The sequence below is a fragment of the Arvicola amphibius genome, chromosome 9, assembly GCF_903992535.2.
Source record: "Arvicola amphibius chromosome 9, mArvAmp1.2, whole genome shotgun sequence".
Classification (NCBI taxonomy): Eukaryota; Metazoa; Chordata; class Mammalia; order Rodentia; family Cricetidae; genus Arvicola; species Arvicola amphibius.
Window position 1 is genome coordinate 81,623,910 of NC_052055.2, and position 23,864 is coordinate 81,647,773.

General features: G+C 37.4%; 1 protein-coding gene across 2 annotated transcripts in view; it reads right to left on the bottom strand.

Moving 5' to 3' along the window:
* Smap1 (small ArfGAP 1) overlaps positions 1-23,864 on the bottom strand; it is an 82,848-nt gene that overhangs the window by 37,119 nt on the left and 21,865 nt on the right. For both annotated transcript variants that reach the window (XM_038343218.1, XM_038343220.1), the window contains exons 2-3: positions 14,368-14,501; positions 4,666-4,751 (exon numbers count right to left, since the gene is read on the bottom strand). In XM_038343218.1, coding sequence (XP_038199146.1) covers positions 4,666-4,751; positions 14,368-14,501 — 220 coding nt within the window. The remainder of the gene's footprint in view (positions 1-4,665; positions 4,752-14,367; positions 14,502-23,864) is intronic.

The following is a 23,864-nucleotide window of genomic DNA, read 5'->3' on the forward strand; positions in this document are numbered from 1 at the left end:
CTGTCTCTTGATACTGAGACATAAGGACTTAGGTACAATGATGTAAATGAACAGCAATGGAAATACAATAACACTATTTTCAGATGACCAAAGTAAAGAATATATTACTTACAGGTCAAGTTTACATAGCTGTTTGAGATTTAGTAAATAAAAACACGAAGATGAACATGTATTCTCAGATCCCTCCCCTCCACTTTAAAGATACCACTCGAAGGACCTATTAAATTCCCTTCTGTTCCCAAGAACAAGACCTTCCAGTTTCACACTGCTAACAGCTATAAAACTTTGAAAAGCTCAAAACAGAACTGGTAATGAGTTTTGATGTACAACAGAACTCATGGAACTGAAGTAATCGAAACATTTAGTAAAGACAAAATATCGTAATAATGGAAAGCTTTATTGTAATAAAGTAAAGCTTTATCTTTTGCCATACCCTAGTACATGAAGCTATAAGTAACCACATCTCACATGAGAAATGATAGTTTCAGTAGCATTTGCACAACCTTTCTAAACTGTAAAACTTTGAAAGAGCAAGAAATCTTGTTAAGAATGTAACAAGGTCCCTGTTATATGAATTTAAATCAGTTTAGCTACATTGGCCTAGGGTTATATATTTACATCTACAAAAGTGCAGAGATATTAGACTTTGCGCAAAGACCCATAAGCTTTACAAGGATGGCTAGAAGGAAGAAAGGAAAGAAAAAGAAAGGAAAAAAGAGAGGAAGACTGATTTTTTTCTTACTTAATTCCCTTATGAAACTGTATTTACAACTATAAAGGTAAAGAAATGTGAGCTTTTTAACAACCAAGGTCAGCCTTGTAAATTGCCATGTGGATGCAGAGAACTGAACCAGATCCTCTGGGAGAGCAGCCAGTGCTCTTAACTGCTGAGTCATCTCTCTGGCCTGGCTTTTTTTCTTTCTTTCTCTTCTTTTCTTTCTTTCCTGGGAATCCAGTCCACTGCCTTAGGCATACTACCAGATAAGCACTCTGTTTCTGAGCTGTAATTCCCATCCTGATGTTAAGTTTTTCTAAGAGATTTAAGCTTTAGAATGAGAGGAGGCAAAACTGATTTTCTTATTAATCTTTCTAAATCAGTGATTCTCAACCTGAAGGTAGAGACCCCTTTTGGGAACTGAAAAACCCTTTCACAGGGGTTGCCTAAGAAACACCATCATAAAACACAGATTATTTATATTACAATTCATAAAAATTAGCAAAATTACAGTTATGAAATAGCAATGAAATAACATGAGGAACTGTATTAAAGGATCACAGAATTAGGGACGTTGAGAACCACTGCTCTAAATAGCAGTGCTTCAGAGTAAAAGAAAAAATGATGACAAATATTATTTTTGAGAAAGGTTCTCATTATGTAGTTCAGACTCAAGTAGTCTGTCATGCTGTAGCCTCCTGAGTAGCTAGAACTACAGTATCTGAACTTGACTTTTAGGCTATATAGACACACGGTGGCTAAACTCACGGTCCAAGACTTGTCATCTTCTACTCTAAACTTCACATATGCTTAGACAATGTCCCTCCCTAAGCACTTTCCAACAACTATAAGACCATCTCTTTTGTAAAGTGTAAAAGATCAATACCTCATATTAATATGATCCAATTTAGTAAATGCTTTGGGAAAAGCATTTACTCTGACAAATCACTTAGTATGTCTGGCTACAGCTATGTCAGATTCTCATGTGTATACCTGGCTACATTTCTTTTACAAATATGTGCTATTCTTCAGGGTCTGTGTACACCTTCACTTTCAGAGAAGGAAAGGCCACTCCAGAGAGTATCACACACACACACACACACACACACACACACACACACACACAAAAGTAAATAAATTAATAAAAATTAAAAATTAAAAAAAAAACAACAAAGGGCGTCTATCACTGCCTCTCCAATCTGTATTTCCTTTTTCTTCTAGACTCTGCTCCTTTAAGAGAGGTTTTCCTCATTCATCAGTAGCAGAAAAAAAAGCCACAGTTTTTGAAACAGTGGTTTCCTGGGCCATGCTGCCAGCACAAACTCTGGCTCTTTTTGGAAGCCAAGCATTTAAATGGAGTTTATGACCAGAGTGCTACAACTTGCTTAATGGCAACATAGACCTGTTGTGTGCCTGAAAATGGGGCTGTGAGCATGGCTCACATTAAACAGACCTCCGCCCCGCCATGTTGGACTGGGCAGAGCCAAAAGGCAAAGCAGCCTTAGAAGTGCTTAGCATTTTAAGAAGTGCTCCTGGACAGAAAAGAATTACAGATAAACAACAGGACAGATTCAGACATAAAATGACTCTAAACAAGTCACAGTGTGTTGAAAAAATATATGTAGGCTTGGGAGAAAAAAAAGAGTATAGCGAGTTATAAGAGGAAGTAAATAGTTTATAAAAAAAAGAAAAACCAAAAAAAGTCTTTAAAGAGTACAGTCATAGATTAAATAAAGATAATAAAATAAATATTTAAAAAGTAATAGAGTTAAAAACAAATAAGCCACATAAATATGAAAAATACAGAGTCTAGATTATGTATATTATTGTGCTTTTCTTTGAATTTTTTGACTGCAGAGAGACATTTGATTCTAGGGACTGCTAAACAAAACCAACATATATACTTTAAAGGTATTTTAATTTCAAAATATGGATCTAAGGATATGTTGCTTTGGAAAAAAGGTTCTTCTTTTGTTTCCACAGAAGATGAGAACCTGTGGAATCCTTCCAGACTAATGTGGTTTGATGGACCAACACCCCCCAAAAGGTTGCCATAAACACGCCCACAAATTACTTCACCCAACAAAAAGCAGAAAGCAGTTTGAAAAGAACTACACCCAAATTCCCTAAATGATTGTTTATAAATGTTGTTTACACTTAAAGGAGGATATGCTATAGAGATTTGCATTGGTATGAATCTGAGTTTATTGATACAAATTTAAAGTCAATTCTGTTATACTGTATACATTTTGTTTATATATATGTGTGTGTGTGTGTGTTCTTGATTAAGGTATTGTGTTTACATAGCTCATTTTAAAATGTAATGTATAATTAAGAAATATATGTTAATAGAAAATCATCTATAATAGTCAAGCTTGTAGACATGTTAGGTTTTTTAAATATATAGAGAGATATTTCAGGTAGATAGATTATCTTCAGACCTTTCAAAGGCTATAGAATATGGCATTTAAGATGTCTAAGAACTTAGGACTTTTCATGACATTGAGACACATCTGCTCCTGGCAGCACCAAGCTACTTCAAGAGAAATATGGGTACCAAAGAGACTCCTTATGGTGTTGGTTAGCCATTTGGGTAAGAAACTGTTCTTGCCTGGACTGCTTGATGTTATAATGTATGAACTTGACATGCAGGACCCACAAAGAAATGACTGCTGAACTTGCCTAAAGGTGAGACCATCCTTTGTGGTTCCTGCTTCATGAAAGAGTCTGCAAGACATTCAGCAGGACACAGAAGAAAGTTACTGACAAACTGCCAATATAGGTGGAACTATCTTTGAAATTTCTTGCTTCGTGGAAAAGTCTGCTGGATACTATGGGCCTGTAGGCTGGAGATGGATGCCCAAACAATACAGAAGAACTTTGGGTGACTGTCCAGGCAGCAAGATGTCTCTGTCAATTCTAGAGTTTTGGAAGTGGCTTAAATTGCACTTCCTGCTTACTTCGGTAATATTATATCCTTCTGGAGTCTTTGATGGAGTTGAAGAATAGATACAGCTTTCCTTAGTCATGATACAAGATAAAGTAGATATAAATATTGTAACTGTAATTCTTACTTGAAACCTGCTTTGTTATGCATAATTTTATTATGTTAAAGTTAAAACCTTCTTTTTATTTAAACAGAAAAGGGAAGGCGATGTGGGATTCCCCTCTGTATGCTGTGGATACCATTGATTAATAAACTGTCTTGAGCCTGTGATAGGGTAGAATAGCACTAGGCAGGGAAAACTAAATTGAATGCTGGGAGAAAGGAGGCAGAGTCAAAAGAGAAGCCATGGAGCCACCGCCAGAGACAGATATGCTGAAACTTTGCAGATAGGCCATTAGCCTCGTGATAAAATATAAAATAATGGAGATAGGTTAATTAAGAAGTAAGAGCTAGCTAGCAATACGCTCGAGTAATTGGCCAAGCAGTGACTTAATTAATACAGTTTCTGTGTGGTTATTTTGGTAATCTGGGTGGCTGGGAAACGAACAAGCCTCTTCCTCCTCCTCCTCCTCCTCCTCCACACACACACACACACACACACACACAGACACACACACACACACACATTCACTACTTAAAATTCAAAGCATAAGTTAGGGCAAATCAATTCTCTTTCTTTTTTCTTTTTAGGACATAGAGATCAAACCTAGGACCTTCTACATACTAAGCAAGCCATTCTACATAGGCTACATTACCCATTCCTAGTTTTCATGAAATAGGTTCTTACTATGTATTAAACCTACAAGTTGGCACATAACTTAGGACCTTACAGCTCTACCTCCTAGCATTGGTGAGATTATAAGTATGTACTATCATGCATGTAATTTCCATCTTTAATTAATGTACCATAATACACTTCACATCTTCCTCAATATGAACATAAAATACTAATGGTAAAAATGTGCTAACTCTAAACATACAATATACAAAATTTAAAGGATACTGATCTGTCTGTGGTCTTCGAAAGTTCTCTGGAAGATTGGCTTCATAAAGTAGTCTTGCTTTAGTATTTCCCATATCTTGCATGCACTGTAATAAAAAAGATGTCAGGTCTTTTCATTCTTCACATGAACAAAAGTAATTTTGGCACACACACATAAATGAACCCTGCATTACAGTTACAATTTCCAACATATATTCTCCTCCTTAAGATAATACTTTAAATCCTAACTACAAGGTTAATTATTCAAGTCCCAAACAGAGTCATTATATTCAATCCTTTAATCCTATATGCATGTGACTCCATGATTTCTCAAATGTCTTTTTCTGTGAAAGCAACCCTACCTTTGTATTCAATGCTTCTTAAAACTGAAATTCCTGGCATTTTGTGAGTAGTTCTAATGTTTACAAAAATAGAACATTTGAACAGTGCTGCCATTTCCAGGACTAACAACTTAAGATCAAATTTACTACAGAGTTTACTCTAGGATTTTCATAATTACAGCCAAGAAGAGTCTGATACAAGCCTGGTAAAGAGAGAGGGCTGACCCAAAATGCCACAGTAGATTAGCTGCTGTGCAATGAAAGCTTTCCTGAAACAAAGCAAAACCACCTTTAGGCCTTAATGGCTCCATTTTATATACAAGGTCAGAAGTGCACAGAATACTGCTGTAGTTTAAGTGTGTTCCCCAAAGGTCTATTGTTAAGGGCCCACTCCCCAAAGTAGTACCACTGGGAGGCAGTGGGGCCTGTAAGTGGAGCCCAGTGAGGTCATGGTATAACAGCTGACGTCACCATGTGATGTGGGAGGGTCTTCTGTTTCAGTTGATTTCATTGGTTAATAAAGAAACTGCCTTGGCCCATTTCATAGGCCACCCCTTAGGTGGGTGGAGTAGACAGAACAGAATGCTGAGAGGAAGAGGGAAGTTAATCAATCGCCATGCCTTTCCTCTCTGGGCAAACGCCATGACTCTCCTCTCCGAGATGGATGCAGGCTAGAATTTTCCTGGTAAGCCACCACCTTGTGGTGCTACACAGATTACTAAATATGGGTTAAAGCAAGAGAGAGTTAGCCAGTAAGAGGCTAGAGCTAATGGGCCAGGCAGTGTTTAAAAGAATACAATTTGTGTGTTGTTATTTCGGGGCATAAGCTAGCCAGGTGGCAGGGAGCCGGGCGGAAGGAAAAGCAAGACTGCCCGCAGCTCTCACTACAACCATGCATCCCACATGCACACCATTACCATCCTCTGGCTTCAATATCGCCAAAAGCAGTAAGGTGCATTCTTGGACTGGAGCCTTCAGAACTGTCAGCTAAATTATGCTTTTCTACTTACAAGTTCATTGCTTTGGGTACAGTATACACAAAACAAATAACAAACCCATTACAAACCTCTTCCCTAAAATCTAAGAATTCAGAAAATATAAAAATTATATAATCTTTTTTTAGATATTTTTGGTTTTTTAGTTTAGATTTTTATACTTACAAGTGGTAACTAGCCAAATAGCATTTCCTTGATATTTTACCACATTACAAACTAAATATAAGATTCACAGACAAAGTAGTTTAATATTATATAATTTACAGACAAGTTGCATTTAACTATTTTAATTAGAGAGATTAAGTTTTTATAATGTAGTTTCTTTGTCCTGACTTCCCAGACATAGACTCTAAACTTCTGAGAAAACAATCTAAGTTTAAGAACTATCTTGATGCTGGTCTTGAGTTGAAGCTCTAAAGAGGACAAAGAGGTATTTTCCTTTAAGTAAAAATAAGCATAAATTCTCAAAACTGAAGGTTTGTTGGTGTCTAAGATCCCAGGATACACTCAAATCTGGGTAACTATCCCACCTGGCTCTCAGGAAACAAGATTGTTATTCTTCTTGAGAAGGGATGCAGGTGGGAACGGTGTTAAAAAAATGATAAAAGAGATAAAGAATTAAATATTTTTATCATCTAGTCCTTTCAACATAAAGGAAACGAAGTCTAAGTAACTTGAGATACATCCCCAACCCACATGGTGGAAGGAGAAAACCAAGCCCTGCAGGCTGTCCTCTGACATCCACAGAAACATTGTAGCACCTTGTACCCATTCTATCCCTAACAAAGATTAAAAATTCTTTTAAGAAAAAAATAAGCATTATACTTTAATTGCTTGTAACCAGGAAGAAATGTAAGCTGGGGTTATAAATGAGATTTCTTCACTTTTACCATATAGTTTCTGGGAATCAAGCCAGACCATGTACTAGACATCGTTCTTAAAAACACATTTTCCCCACATTCCTGAAAAACACACTTTTAAAACCTGTTTTTACTTCTCTAGGAGGAGAAATACTTGTACCCAAGCCATCAAAAATTCAAATATAATAAGAATTGTAAATATTATCTTGTAATAGTGAGGTTATAACATTACCCATCAATATCTTTTTCTATTTCACCCAGTATTCAAATGTGAAGAAGGGAGATGTATGGATTATAAGCTAATATTTTTATTAAGACTTAAAAAAAATACTTTAAAATGAGTTCATTTCAAAATTAAGACTTTAAAAACATAAAAAACAAGCATCTGGCAAACAAAATATACTCTGACTCTAGAGAATGTTATCAAAATACTACAAGATCACATAGAATACAAAGCCAATGTCCGTTGATACTTATAAAAACATATAGTGTATTGAGGCTCATAAAGGAACTATGTATTTCATAGTTATGATATGCCAGCTAGACAGAACATACTGTAAAGTTAACACTATTTACTTTAGCCATTAGATTCAGTCTGTTCTTGGGAATATGAACTCAGTGGGAAACACTAGCCAAGCTCGCTGGGCTCTAAGTTCAAATCCCAATACCATCTTAAATTCACACTGTGCCCATTTATAGTATAATAAACAACACTTAAGAATCCTATAACCAGAGCAGTGAAAAATGTAGAGCTCAATAAAATCAATTAAAAAAAAGCTGCTACTTTGAAAAAAATCCTATAACCTGCTACAAAAAGGATTTTGCCCTTTTTAATCTATAATTTAGTTTTTTCAATGTAATCCATAACTTAGAAAATACACAAGCAAAAAGCCAGACAATATTTCTGATTCAATTTCAAAAAACTACAACTGTAACTGAACATGCTGAACAAGAAAAAGTATCTACACTCACATGCTGTTGTTACAATGCAATGCCTGGGGCTCACTGGCCAACCAGGCTAGCTAATTCCAGGCCAGTAAGCCAGTAAGAGACTATCTTTTAAAACAGAACCTGAGAAGCACTATCCAAGATTGATCTGTGGTCTCCACAAACAAACATACCTGTATAACACACACACACACATAACTAAAATCAGACAGAAACACAGGTGTCCAAGCATAAGTTACTGTCAGTCTCAGGAAACAAACATAATAAAAAAGGCAAGACTAATCACAATCCCAACTGAAATCCAAGTAAACAAATCTTTTTCCTGAGAATGAAGCCTATTGACTTTTTTCTTTGTGTTAACATTCCAAAACCCTGAACAGCAGAGTTAAGAGATAAGTTTCTATTTGTCCTACTCTAAAAAATAAACTGGAAATACAGTTCTTCCAGGCTCAACAGCTCTGTGTAGTGTGGTTCTGGGATTCCTTGTCCCATCTCCCCTTCTCCTGAGCATGCTCCTGCTGTCTATCCTTGGAATGCTCCTGGAATTTCATCACTGAGATGCTAAGATGAACCTGCTCAGCAGACATTAAGAGTAAACTAAGTTTTGAACTAATCAGAAAGTTACTTGTATAGTCTTCACTAGTTTTTATACTTGTCTTTTAAGGTTTACTGGTTGCTTTTATTCAGGAGTGTATGGGGAGTTATACGTATGTAAGCACAGGTACAATCACTTGTACATGCATGTAGGAAGGTCACAGAACTCAATGCTGGGTATCTTTCCTCAGTTGTTGTACATCCTTTGAGACTCACTGAACCTGGAGTTTGTTGCTTTGGTTATACTGCCTGGTTGGTGAGCACTGCTCAGAATCTGCCTATCGCCACCCTGCAATGCTGGGGCATCTGAACTCAGCTCACACATATGCTGAAAGCACTTGCTGAGTCATTGACACTCCTCTGCCTGCTTTTGAAAAATGAGATAAAATGAGTTGAAAAATAACAGAAAGCAGATATTGTGAATGATTAGAGTATAGTAATGCCCTCTAAGTTCCCAAAGGCAAAATGTGAGGTACTAAAATAATCAAAATCTTAGACATTAGTGTTTTTAGAAGAATGTTTATAGAAAGATGCCGCATAGCTCTGATAAATGCAGAAGAAAAGTAGAACTATTTCAACTAGGGCTGGACAAATGTTTCAGTCTGTAAACACTTATTTAAGAGCACGAGGACTTGAGCTGGGACCCCCCCCCCCCCAGGTCTCACATAAAGAGCTAGGCACAATACAGCACAATATGTACTGTATTCCTGAAACTCGCTGACCAATGAGTCAAATCAGGCAGTGAACATCAGGTTCAGAGAAAAAGCATGTCTCAAAATAATAAGAACAGGTGGCACATTCATTTAGTCACAACATTTGGGAGGCAGAGGCAGATGGGTAGCACATAGCAAGAGTTCCAGATCACTCAGATCTACACAGTGAGACCGTGTCTCTCAAAAATAAGAGTCACGGGGGTTGGGGGGGGGGAGAGTGACTAACTAAGGAAGACACCCAACATCAACCTCTAGCTCTAAAGAAGCACATGAACATACATAACCATTTAAAATGTCTACCTAATTTTCTGAGGAATAGATCGCAGGAAAGAAGAATCTGATGGCCAGGTCAAAACATTCTTATATAATATTGTAAAAACAAATGCCATCTAAATGTTTGTATATTTATGCATAAAATATTTCAGGAATGACACACAAGAAACTGATTAACATGGCTATGTCTATGAAAATCAGATGGCTGATAGTAGAATTAAGAGACAAGTATTCCTTTCGCGATGTTGTAATCTTAGGCATTTGCGCAATGCCCATATTATTTCCATTTCCCCAAACTGAATAAAAATGAGAGAAGGGACATTAATTCTGAATTTTCCCTAAAATACTACTAATAACAGCATGGAACTGATTCGGAAGAGGCATAAAAAAATGTGACAAGAATAAAAGGTTTGTCAACATGTAACAAGTGAAATTTAATTCAAAGTCAAATGTCCAAACTGCTTCTGAGATTCTCATGACTTCACTGCACCGAGGTTTTGAACACACAACGTGTACATTTTGAACTGCACGAGCTGTCACACCATTTAGTGCCAATGAACACTGCCTCAAACACCAGGTCAGGGCTCAAGATGACTATAGATGCTATAAATCAGTGTTTCTACAGCACACTGCCCTTCCCTTGTGTAAACATAATCACAAAATACAAACACTTCTAATATGTGCCTACCATCATTCCTTTATTGTGTTCTAGTGTTCAGTTTGAAAAATTGTTTAAGTTGCTGGTCTGAATTCCATATAAAGCATAAAATGAATTCTGGTTTAGGATTAGGACAGATTTTTCCAATGGCCCTAAACATACTTCTGCCATTTTGTGCTATTTACTCATACAAAGTGGCATTCCTAGCATTGTTGTTTATAAAATCAATAACTACGTTGAAGATGCTCATTAGCTTATAATATCAAATATTCAGCTAAGATTAAAAACTTTATATAACAATCAACAAGTACTCATTAGTATGTAAATTTCCCTTTCTCTTTAACATCATAAACAGTAAACTCAAATATATGCTAAAGAAATCCTTTAAAATAAATAATCTTATATATTTATCATCAATAAAATTTTGGTTTGTATGCCATTTTACATACCCATAAACCCAATCTATTTAACTATTTCACATTCAAATAGGTCACAAGTGGAAAAAGGCTTTTTAGAAAGGGGTGGAGAAAAGACTCAGCAGAAAAGAGCACTTGTTATCCTTGCAGAAGACCCAAGTCAGTTCCTAGTACACACATCCAAATGCTTACAACCACCTGTAATTCCAGTTACAAAGGATCTGATGCCCTCTTCTAACCACTAAGAATCTGCACTCGTGTGTGAGTGTATATAGAAACACACATAAAAATAAAATCTTTTAAAAAAAACTTTACAAAAAAGCTTAAGAGTGAACTTAGAACCTGAACTATAGTGGAGGACTTGGTCCTTCAACTAAGAACAAAGTCTTCTGATGGATCAAAAGGTTATGAGCCAAATAACAGTATACATTTCAAAAAACTGTCATCCAAGTAGATCTTCCACTCAAAACTGAGTCCAAAGCATATTTATGGCATTTATTTACTACATCTTTTCTCAATAGGATCATCTTCTTAGATATAATACTATGGCTATGGGGATCTTAAAAGATTAATGTATTTTATAAGAGAGAGAAGCAACTTGCTCTATTATTCTCTATCGGCAAAAACCTTTAACAACAGAAAGATTTTCAATGACCTAAACTAATAAATGTGATTTCTTTTAAGAATTAATTATTATCAAAGTGAAATGAACGCTGGCAATTCCTAGAGAAAGTCTTCCCATTAACAGACTCATCTCTACCACTATAACAGCTGTCAAAAGGCACAGGATTCCTTTCAGGGCTGGCTCAAGAGCCTCTGGAATCCAGCCACTGGAAAAGAAGGTTCACCATTTCTTGTCTTGAGAACTCTTTGATATGTTTAAAACAGAGCCATTCCTTCAGTTTCATAAAACTGGGGGAGAGAGGTTGCTGTCTTTTAATTAATGTTTTAAAAAATAAAAAATACAAACTTTTACTGATGGTATAAGTTTATAGGAGGTCTCAAAGGTGTGCTCAGTTCACTTTCTCCTTTCTACTCAGAAAGAGACCCCAGTCCATGGAATGATGCAATCCATTTAGGATGGGTCTTTCGACTTCAATTAACCTAATCTAGATAACCCCTCAAAAAGATGCCCAGTTTTGTTGCCATGGCAATTCTTTTTTTTTTTTTTGTTTTTGTTTTTTTTGTTTTTTCGAGACAGGGTATCCCTGTAGTTTCTAGAGCCTGTCCTGGAACTAGCTCTTGTAGACCAGGCTAGCCTCGAACTCAGAGATCCGCCTACCTCTGCCTCCCAAGTGCTGGGATTAAAGGCATGTGCCACCACTGCCCGGCCTACCATGGCAATTCTAAATCCTAGTAAAGCTGACAATCAAGATTAACCATTATAAATGAAATTACTATTTTTGGCTAGTACTCTCAAAGAGTAATTCATTAATATTCAATAATACAGAATTGACTCTCAGCAGTAAATTTAAAAACCAACTCATCACAACCTATCAGAAAGATGCTAAATTGCTTAAGATATTTCATGGTAACAATGCTGAGGGTTTTATATAATGTATAATGAATCGGATTCTAATAATAATAATAATTTATTAGCATTTATGGCTTGTTTAAAATGTGTCAGATACTATACTAGCTCATGTTTCATCCATTCTCACTCTTTGATTCTCCCTACAAAGCAGACAATATTACTCTTATTATACAAATAAAACATTGATGCCTCCTGAAATCAAATAGCCTGGGAAATCACACAAGTCTAACTTTGGCAGTCTGTCTTAGTTTTGTTCTACTGCCTTGCTGGAATCAACTTGCCTTGAAATATTCTAAGCCAAAACATAGACTGAACAAAACCCAGCCTGGAAAACTCAGCATTATCAATGACGACTTAACTTGTTTTAATTTGGCCATCTCAGAACATACTTTTAAAAACAACAGTAACTACTTCACATGGCTTACAAGTACCTGCAGAGCCCACCACAAAGTGCTAGATGGCCACCTGTTTATGTGATTATGTGCTAGAGTAAAACAACTGCTTATTGCTGGATTCCCGAGAACATCCTAGCCTTACTTCTCATCCAGGCACAGTGGGAAGAAGAGCTCTGCAGACTATGGGCCAGACAGAGTATTCACTGGTGACAAATAATTAGAAAGTCTTACATCCCATAATGGTTCTTCAGGAAGTTGACAGGTAACTCCTGTTAATAAATACGTTCAAATATGTTTCAAATATTGTATATAATTTGTTTTTAAAATTCCTAATTTCTTAAAACATCAGTATGCTGCCAAGTACCTATTATCTATTTCACAAAACCAGTTAACTATAGTTCCGATGGAAAAATTATGCTCTAAAATGTACAGCTACCTGTCTCAGATAATCTGTTACTCAAATTCTCTCAGTGGTCTTTATTAAAGTATTTCCAAAGAACCAGAGTGTCTAATGAGTCTTCTCCTTGGTTTAAAATGAGCCATTAAAAAGTACACATCCTCTGTCTTCAATTTTTATCCTCTATCAGTGTTGACAAATGCAATTTAAATATTTTAATCTACTCATCATTCTTTCTTAAGAAAGCATGTCATTTAGTTACCACATCTGCTACAGAGATGGTAGTAAAAACACTGTCTCATATAAAGTATTCAAAAGTTCTCCTTCTCTGATCTAATTTGTACTGTTTCTCCCCCGAGATTTTGAAAATACTCAAAAGGATAATATTTTCTTGTATGGCCTTTATCAACAATAACCTCAGAAGCTAATTTTAAGACAGAACTAAATCAACTATTCTTGAATTAATAGCCTAAAGGTCTTTACAAATTCTGTTACCATAGCCCATAACCAAGTAGGTGTATCTTTTCTAATTCTGAGGTATGTCCGTGTATCGCTGAAGTCCCCCAAATACCATTGTCCTCTGTATCTTTGAGCTTTGCATCTGAAGCCTTTTATCAACTAGACTGAAAATAAGAGGGAAAACCACATCTGTACAAAACATAATATTATTGTGTACATGCATGCATGAGCATTCATTCGTGTGTGTGTGTGTGTGTGTGTGTGTGCCGCGCGCACACACACACACACACACACACACACACACACAAACTCATCCTTTTCTTGTCATTATTCCTTAAACAAAATTATCTAATAGCTACTTGCAGGGTGCAGGGTATCTAAGTGGTACCCAATACTGTAAGTAACTAGGAATGATTTCAAGCATGTGCAAGAATGTGTATAAATAGTTATGTGCAAATGTCATCCCACCTATTAAAAGCACCCGAGCATCAGTGTATTGATATATTCAGAATGTTTTAATGGCAATTTTAAAGGGCATAATAAAAATCAGTAAGACCAACAAAAGTAACTGTTTTTACATGTGCAGCTAACCTGAAGGATTAAAAAGACTTCAAAGATTTAGAACTGTCACCATGGAAAAACAGCAAACTCATACAATTGTAAATTTAGCTGTGACAAAGCTAACTACTCTCCACAAACCACAACTGGACACAACAGCGCTTTCTCACTGGATCGTTGTCTACTACTAGCCTCCCTCTGCACCCCAGGGGCACTTCTAGACAGGAGACAGTCTTCAGGTTGATTTTCAGGCAAGAGGAGGGTTTTCCCTTTATCTTTACCCAGACTCCCTCTACTGGCAGGATATTAGAGGCAAATTTCACCAACTCAATTAAAACAATTTTAAATACTGTGAAATCAACATTTTAGAACAAGAAAAGAAAAACAGATTTGAAACTGACTACCACAGACTCAACAGGAAATTCACATCAGTGAATTAATAAGTGAAATAATTCAAATTTTAATATGACATGTGCCATTTCAGCATGTATTTTAATGTTAATCCTTAGACAAGAGAAAGATTAAGTATTTTAAAGTTATTTAAAATATATTTTTGATAATTTCTTTTAAAGTAATGTTTACCTGTATCTGTTCTGGCGTCCATTGATCTAAATTGACTGACTTGACCCTGGATATATGAACCCCAAGATTTCTATGAATTCCAGCACATCTGATGCAAATAAACACACCAATATTCCAGGAAGCCCATCGGGGACCTAATTAAGAAAGAAACAAGGAAAGGCAAGTATTAGAAACTAAAACATCCTGACTGTACACTAGTTGCATTCTAGTTCATAAACAGTTGTTAATAGCCTATAGAAATCACATGCTCAAGTTTCTTCAAATGATACTGGCAACAGTTTCACAGAATACCATGCCAGACCTGCACTAAAAGGTTACACACCAATCTTTAGGAACCTTGGTCAAGACTGGGGAGATGGACCAGTGGGTAGAAGCACTTGTTATCCATGCATGAGGACCTGAGTTCAAATCCCCAGCATCCACGTAAAATTCCAAGCATGGCAATGTATGCCTATAACCTCAGCATTGGAGGACAGAACCAGAAGATCCATAGACAGCCAGCACCCTAGCCAAAACTGTGCGCTTCAGATTCAGTGAGAAACCCTGTCAAGACAACATGGTAGACAGGGACCAATAGGGAAAATACCAGACAATATTCTGCTCTGGCCTCCACAGAAGCACACAAGAGCATGCACACCCATATTTATTGTATACATCACACTCACAGAGAAAAGAACTCTAGTGATTCTACTGGCCTTGCTTTCCTGGCAATGTTTCCCTAATTCCAAGAATTTAAAACTAATTAATTCAAACAGTTTTCACTACGCATATTTGAACAGCAGTAATATATATACCTCAATGAAAAATTCTTATTTAACTAATAATTAAAATGTTACAATAAATCAAATAAAGGTTTTATTTGTTTGTTTTGTTTTTTGTTAGACAGGGTCTCATTTGAGTTCATGGCTGGCCTCAAACTTGTGACTGTCTTGTAGCATCTTGAATAGCTGAGATTCCAACGGCAGAACACTCATTTTTCAAAAAATGTAAATGTTTCTGTGAATGGAATGCAGGCCTATAATCCCAAAACTTTGGAGGCTCAGGCAGGAGGGTCACGAGTCAGGGTCAGTCTATGGTAAATAGCATGAGTATATCTAAATAAAATGTAAATATCAGTAAGAAAGGACAAACAGGAAAAAACAATGAGCGGATAAAAACGAGTGGGTACTTGAAAGAAAAAAATGTTTATCCAAGAAACATGAAAATAAGTATACACTCAAAATGTTCTTTAAACTACAAGGGCCTCAACTGTGCTCTAACACGGTGGGAAACAGTGCTTGCAATAAGGAAAAGACTGCCTCAAAAAGCCTTGTACCCAATGATGGATCTCAAAAGTATCACATTTTAGAATGTTTTAAAAGGAATACAGAGTATTAAACCACTTGTGAAGTTGAAAATATGCAAATATAACTCGGAGTAACCAAAAGCTTCTACCTCTGAGGTAGGATCTGTACTGAGAAGACAGGGTGTGCTCAGAGGAAATATCTGGGAATGATACGCAGGCCTGAGGGCGCTTGCTCTTCAGAGCTGCTGAAGGTGGTAAGAAGACAAGTGTTTGTCTCACAACACTTAATGCACATATAAAAACTGACATTCTAGAAATGGTCAGGAGATCCTGGAGAATACTGCAGAGACACTAACATGAATATAAAAACACAAGCCCTGACTCTTTATACTTTTAATGTCGTCTTTCCATTCATAATTTTGAGTTTTCTAGGGATTATTTTCACATATTACTTGTAGAATTTTTCAGTGAAAAAAATTAAGTTTTTAGAAAGCTTCTGGAAAACATTTCTGGATTTCTAAAAATTGTCTGATAACGACAACATAGCTACATAAGAGCCATAACTAGGTATGAAGCTTTGAAAAAGCTGCAAGCTGTGCAGCTGTGTACTCTCACCTATAGGTGAAGCTTGTTCTACAGAATCATGCTGCAGTCAGTCATTACAAAATAGTAAAGATTAAACACCCACCCACAGATTCCTCCTCCCCACAGAAAACACACACACACACCTCTACCTCTGAACATCCCACCTCAGGTTTAGGAACTGGCATCTATAAACCGACACACACTTTGGACTTCCACTAATCCAGATACAGTTGCCTCCTTTGGCTATCCCTAACTATTGCTCACAAAAATTTATTACATAACATTATAGCACAGAAATCAGAAATAGGTAAATGCAGACAAGTAAGTAGCTTAATTTACCAGTTAGGTGAAAGAAACGTCTGGTATCTCAGTTTACTGTATGTTTTACCTAGGATTCTGTGTCAACACTGGCTTTAACTCTGAAGTTAAATTCTGTCTTCCTGGTGAGTTCCCAAGATGCCCATGATGTCATTCCATGACCACATTTTTGAAAAGCAAAATTCTAGATTATTCTTAAGTCTTCAACTCAAACATTCAGCACACAATAACCACAGACCAAACTCACCAAGCCACAAGAAATGTGTTTTAAGACACAGACACAAAGGCTTATACTGACTACTACATACATATTTCTTACACTCATTTGTTTATTTAGGCAGATCAGGAATACCCAACCTTCCAAAATGTTATTTTGCAAAGGGTTAAGCATTATTAGCTAAAGTCCACTAAAGAATGTTGATTTCGTGTTAATTCTGTATGGTAAGCAGTCTTTGATGTTTTTCCTACTTAAATGACTGAAGTTACTTAGGCATGAATTTTTGGGCTGGTTGACTCAAATCTGTCAATCCTTTCCCTGTCCCTTTGGAAGCTGTGGAGAACAAAACCAATAACTATACCAGGTAGGGCAAAGATGTGAACCAGAAATGAGCCAACTCTGCTGTCTCTGTGGTTCCTAAGTACAGTGGGACTCTGCATGATACTTCTACCATGCTTAAAGGTATACACCATTGGCAGCACCCACATCTTCAGCCATGCCATTCTGCAAAATATGTGGAAGCTTTCAATCAAGCAGCCACTTCCTTGGAGATTTCTGGAGCTGTACAGAGAAATGTTATGGCTGTTCAGGGACCATTTCCTCAATACAACTACCAATACAAGAAGGAGGCTTCACACAGCAGAACACTCCAAGAGATTTCCTTCCAAATACTGACAACACAACTGTGATGGATGCCATTCAAGCCACAAGAAACTGTTTTCGTCACAGCCACTCCACATACCAGTCAAGTCATGGAATCAACTTAGATATCGGTCCATCTGTGGGTAAGAAATAGAAATTTGATTTAAGGCCCACTCCATGAGATGGAACCCATACCCAATACTGCTTGGGTTATGAAAAACCTGAGACCAGGGACCTAAGGAAAAATTAAAACCAAAATAATCACTTCTGGCATTCTACTATACTCTTAGATCAGTACCTTGTTCATCCATCATCAGAGAAATTTCCTCATGCAAAAAAGGGGAATAAATACAGAGACCTACAGCCAGACAATATGCAGAGAGTGAGAGCCGTCAGAATACTTAAAAGGGGTGTCTCCATAAAATTCCTCCCCCTCAGAGCTCAGGTGAACCCTGTGGAGAGAAGTGTAAGAGCCAGAGGAGATAAAAGATTCTAAACAGAGTAGGACCAATACAATATAAACTCACAGAGACTGAGGCAGTATGCACAGGGCCTGCCTGCATGGGTCTACATCTTATTATAGTGGTATATTAGTGTTTTAATAAATAAAGCTTGCCTGAATATAAGAGAGAAAAGCAGCCATACCAGTCAGCCATACAGGCCAGGGAATGGTGGCACACACTTTTAGTCCCAGGGTTCAAGAAACAGAAGCAGTCGGATCTCTGTGAGCTCAAGGCCACCCTGGGCTACGAAAGATTGAATCTCTCTAAAAGAGAAACAGAGCTCACATAAAAGTAAACCCAGCATTTGGGATCCCACGCCTTTAATCCCAGCACTAGGGATATGGAGACAGGAGTAATATTGCTGGGCGGAGAGAGGAATATAAAGGGGAAGAGACAGGAACTTGGTGTGGTGTGGAATTTGAGAATTCATGGAGACAAGATCCTATCCCTTTGGTCTGAAGACTTGGTAGAGGCTCTCTAGTGGTTGGCTGCTTTGCTTTTCTTATCTTCAGGTGAAGGAGCAGAACAAACTCCATTTTGAGAAAGAATTCCATTTTAGACAGGGCCTAACTGAGGAATGAATGCAGCCCCAGCAAAGTCAAACATTTCCAAGAAACTGTGCCTGCCCTGGTCAAAGTGACCCCAATAGGGTATCCAAACAACATCTGCTTGCTTCAAATATCCTTGTAGCTATCCGATTAATCAATGTTTTAAATTTCTTGTCTGCTGATAGCCACTGTTTTGAAATATCCCATACCACAACCAACGAATTCAAAGGTTGTATGCCTTTACCCAATCCTGAAATGCCAAGGCTTGTGCTACCCTGTGCTTGCAGATTTTCCTTTTAAAAACCCTTTACTCTGAGGGCTCAGGGCTGTTTTCCCCCACCTGTTGTGCTGGTGTGTTGGATTACAGTGCATCGGATCCTGGCTCTGTGGTGGTTTTGTTTTGGGGTTCCATGTGATGCAGGTACAACACAGGTTGAGCCCCCATATCTGTCTCTGTGTTTTTATTATTCGTGCTATACCAGATGGGGTCCTAGAGCCAAAAGAAGTGGCCTATATTGCACTCTGTAGCATCCCATTGTACGTAAGTATCACTGTTTCCTTTTTCCTTCTTTGAACATCTATTTTCTCACAGGAATACAGAAGAATTCTAGTCACTTGTAAGGATTAGGCTTGTCACAGACTGGGGTGGGATTTGGGGTGGAAGGAAGAAGTGACTGACAAAGAACAGTTCAGCCAAGGAAAATGGATTTCTGAAAAGCTTTACTATAATTTCAAGTTATTAGTTTTTGCTTGTTATAAAATTAAAAATACCCGTGCTCAATTTCCATTTAACTTCAACACTAGCAATGGTGACTAAAACTTTTAAAAGAGAGGAGAGCATGGACACAGGGGAAGGCCAGAATGTTAACCATTTTCTTGTAACAAGAAAAAGGGGATGTGTGCTTCTGAGACGGTCAATAGGTGCTTGTTTGTCCAAATCCAAACTTTGGTGAACTTGATATCCTCATTTCTCCTTTTTTTTTTTTTTTTTTTTTTTTTTTTTGGTTTTTCGAGACAGGGTTTCTCTGCAGCTTTTTTAGAGCCTGTCCTGGAACTAGCTCTTGTAGACCAGGCTGGCCTCGAACTCACAGAGATCCGCCTGCCTCTGCCTCCCGAGTGCTGGGATTAAAGGTGTGTGCCACGATATCCTCATTTCTTGAGTGCAGCTCTTAGGGATAAATATCTTCGTTTTGTTACTACCCACCAATGCTCATCTTCTCACAACATGATAAATTCTCAGCCAAATCTACCCTCCTTCCCATTAGTCTATGGTCTTCCCATCCCGTTTGCTAAAGGTAGATTCTTTTCTCATACACTCTATCCTAATTACAGTTTCCCTCTACTCTTTCCAGTGCCTCACCACCTCCCCTCCGACTGGATCCACTCCTTTTCAGTCTTTCACTAGAAAAGAACGGTTGCTAGGAGGTATCAATCATAGCAAACTAAAATATAATAAAACAATTGAACAAGGCAAACCAACAGAAGGAAAAGAGCCCCAGAAGTCACAAGAACTAGAGATCCACTCATTCACACACTCAGGAGTTCATAAAAACACTAAAATGAAAGCTATAATATATACACAGAGGACCTATTGCTCATATAAGCCCTGTAGTGAAGAAAATAATTTTGATAATTAATGTTTCTCTGTATAAGAGCTGATACTTTAAAAAAGGTTCATATAAAGCAAAGCAGAAACTATTGGATAAAAGAACATTCTGAACTAACTGTAGAGTCTAACTACACTTTTACCAAGTTCATAAGGGTTGACTAATGCCCTTTAATGGCTCTGATATAACATATAACACTGATAAATCAAAAAATTAACAAAACAACTATAAAATAAATTGGCTTTCTTTTTACTTTTAGCAGAAGAAATACAAAGATGAAGACGAATTTTGTACCATAATAAGAATAGCAAGCTATAATTATGTTAACAGATGTTTTCAAAAGTATAAAAGTGAATGAGATGATACACAAAGCAGTTTTAATAACATAGTACAGTATATAATCAAATGTTTGCATATGGCTTGAATAATATGTGCTATCAGTGTTTAGCAAAGTAAAATAAAACATAAATGAAGAACATGTCTTAAGAAATTTCCTCTACACCCTGGTTTAGTCTTCAGAGAGCAGAAGATTAATGCAAATAATGTGTATTATTTGGTCAGCAATGTCAATCTTTCACTGGAACATAGTACTAGTAGCAACATCAATATCACTCCTGTCATTTTTTCTAAGTTATCTAAGAAATGCATGAGGACAGATGTTACAGATAAACCTGAATATAACTATTATCTTCAGGGAACTTGGGGGACATGCAAATTTTCAGTAAAAATAGAACATTTCCATGTCTGTTACTACTAAAACAACACACTGAATTCCATTTCTAGCCAAATGTGAAACACAATGACTAAAACAACTTAAAAGGAAAATAAAATACATAAAGCAGCATTCCTAAAGAGATAAGTTATCAAGAAATGGCAAGTAAAACTAGGTAAGTAACCTACAATAAACTTAATTTCCTTCTAGGAAACTATCTAGGTTACGTCACAAAGATAAACTCAAGCCAGGATACATAACAAGACCTTGTCACAAAAGTAAAATGTGTGTGTGTGTGTGTGTGTGTGTGTGTGTGTGTGTGTACAGTAGTAGGAGGGGGGAGGGAGGGAGGGAGAAAAAAAGGAAAGGAAGAAAGGAAAAATGACTGAAAAGTTAGATCAGCTTGGGTTTGCTTCATTTGGTTTTTATGAATCTAAACATTCCAGTTACCATACAAGTCAGCAAACTGCACTGTTGGCCATTTACTTCAGAAATGAAACTTCAGTTTGCTTTCTTTTGCTGTGCTAAAACACCATGGCCAAAAGCAACCTGGAGAAGGAAGGATTGCAGTTTATAAGGATTAAAGCCAAGAAAAGCCAGGGCAAGAGCCTAAGGCAGAAGCCTGAAGCAGAAACCATGGAGGAGCACTGCTTCCTGCCTTGTTCTTCAGGGCCTGCTCAGCTAACTTTATTAGCCCAGGCCCACACCTCTCACAGTGGACTGGGTAGACCTAACAATCAAGAAAATGCCCCACAGACACCCACAGTCCCATCTGACAGAAGCAGTTCCTCAACTAGGATTCCTTCTTCCCACGTGTGGCTAGGCTTGTGTCAAGTAGAGAAAAACTAAGCAGCATAAAGTGTCTGTGCTTGTGTGTGGATATGGACACAGGAGTGCAAGGGCACTCAGAGGCCAGAGGCATGGATCCCCTGAAGCTGGAGTTACCTAACCTCGGTGCTGCGAACTGAGCTCAGGTCCTGTCTAAGTGCAGGGCATGCTCTTACCACGTGAGCAATCTCTCTAGATCCTATACAACATATTTAAATGGGAAAAAAATGTGAAGTGAAACAAAAACTCAAGTCTGCCAAAGTTAGGGATGTGAAAACAAAAAATGATAGAAAAGTGTATATATTTATGAGAGGGCAACTAAGAGGTCTTTATGGTGATGTAACCTTCCATATCTTGATTTGAGATGCACGATTTTTAATCTATATATGTGGAAATATGTATACAGCAAAACAGATATACATACTTATTTACACACACACACACACTTAAGTAAAAGTAATAGTTAGTAAAATCAGTCACTGGTGAATTATATCCATGTCCATATCCTAGCCAGAAAGCCTACAGTTGTATAATCTTGAGAAACTGGTTTAACTGTCTAAATTTTCCAACCAGTGGAATACAGACTACACCATCACACACACTGTCATAAAATTAGATTCTCTATGTACTGACTCATGCTGCCTTCCACTCCAAACCCACCAAAAAGGAAAAGTAGCTTTTACCTCAGTTATGGTCATTAATTACTTTCTAACTCAAATATTCATAGTAAAGAATCAAAATGCTAGACATACTCGATACTCTATACTGAGAAAACTAGTCATTTGGCAGTAAATATATACAAGCTGAAGTAAATTACATAGTACAATAAAATAACCATCTTCTACCCTACCAAAAAAAAATCCTTCAGTTATTTATGTAGAAAGTGTTCTATGTGAAAAGGATATATGGCAAAGAAACATATGCATTACAAATTTAAGAACAGTGGTTACTTCATGAAAATTATAACCCTTATTTCAACTGTGAAGACTGGAGCTGGAGGCATAGTAAAAGCAACAGCAAGGAAGTAGAAAAGTGGATCAGAGAGCCCGGCGGTGGTGGCGCACGCCTTTAATCCCAGCACTCGGGAGGCAGAGGCAGGCGGATCTCTGTGAGTTCGAGGCCAGCCTGGTCTACAAGAGCTAGTTCAGGACAGGCTCTAAAAAAAGCTGCAGAGAAACCCTGTCTCGAAAAACCAAAAAAAAAAAAAAAGAAGAAAAGTGGATCAGAAATTCACCAGACCCAGCTACATGATTAGGTCATTATGGCCAGCCAGAGTTCCATGTCTTAATAAAATATAACTTTTTAATGTTAACATCCTTATTGAGATTTCTGTGATATTAAAAACAGGCTATACAGCCTGCATTGTCCAACACCCACAGCTCTTGGCTAAACATTACTATTAAACCTTGAAAAGTAGCTAATGAAACTAAATGAATATTTAAATTCAGTTAAATAGGCACATACAGCTAGTAGCTTCCACAGTGAATAGAGCAGATCTAGAATTTGCAGAAAAATTTCAACAATACAACTACACACACACACACACACGGCCACAATGCAGTATTAATCACTAGTATAATAAGTATTTCTCAACAAGGGCACTACTGACATTTTAAACAGAACAATTTACTATATAGGACTATAGCAAAAAAAAATACATCTCTTTTAAATAAGAAGGGTATTTTTCCCAAACTCTATTTTATAGCACTCAAGTTACAAAGTATTATTTCATTCAAAAAAATTACTAAAGTGATGTTGCGGGAGCTCCTTCCACTCCTTCAGCCAATAGCCGCTGAGATACCAGCCCATTGGGGCGTGGTCTCTCTCTCTCTCTCTCTCTCTCTCTCTCTCTCTGTCTCTCTCTCTCTCTCTCTCTCTCTCTCTAAAAAAGCGGCCACTTCCCTCCGCTCGCTCTCTGGCTTCCAGCTACTCAATACAGAATGGCGCCCATGTGGATAACTGAATCCACAGAAAGCTTGAGAAAGCTTGGGAAAGAATAAAGCATGTTTTCTTGGTAGCAGCAATTTCTCGGGTCTGCTCTGCTTGTTATAGGCAAGCAAACACTCATCTAAGAGAGACTTCCTGACTCAGCTTTAGCTGCAAAACCCTGCAGCTCTTTTAAGAGGTCCTGCCATGAACACTTACATAGTGTTGATGAAAAGCCGACCGCATGCTTTTCGGTTTTCAGCTGTAGCAGGAAAAAAGTTGTGCTATTTTAAAATGCTGGCTTTCTGGGCCGTCCTGCCAGGGCA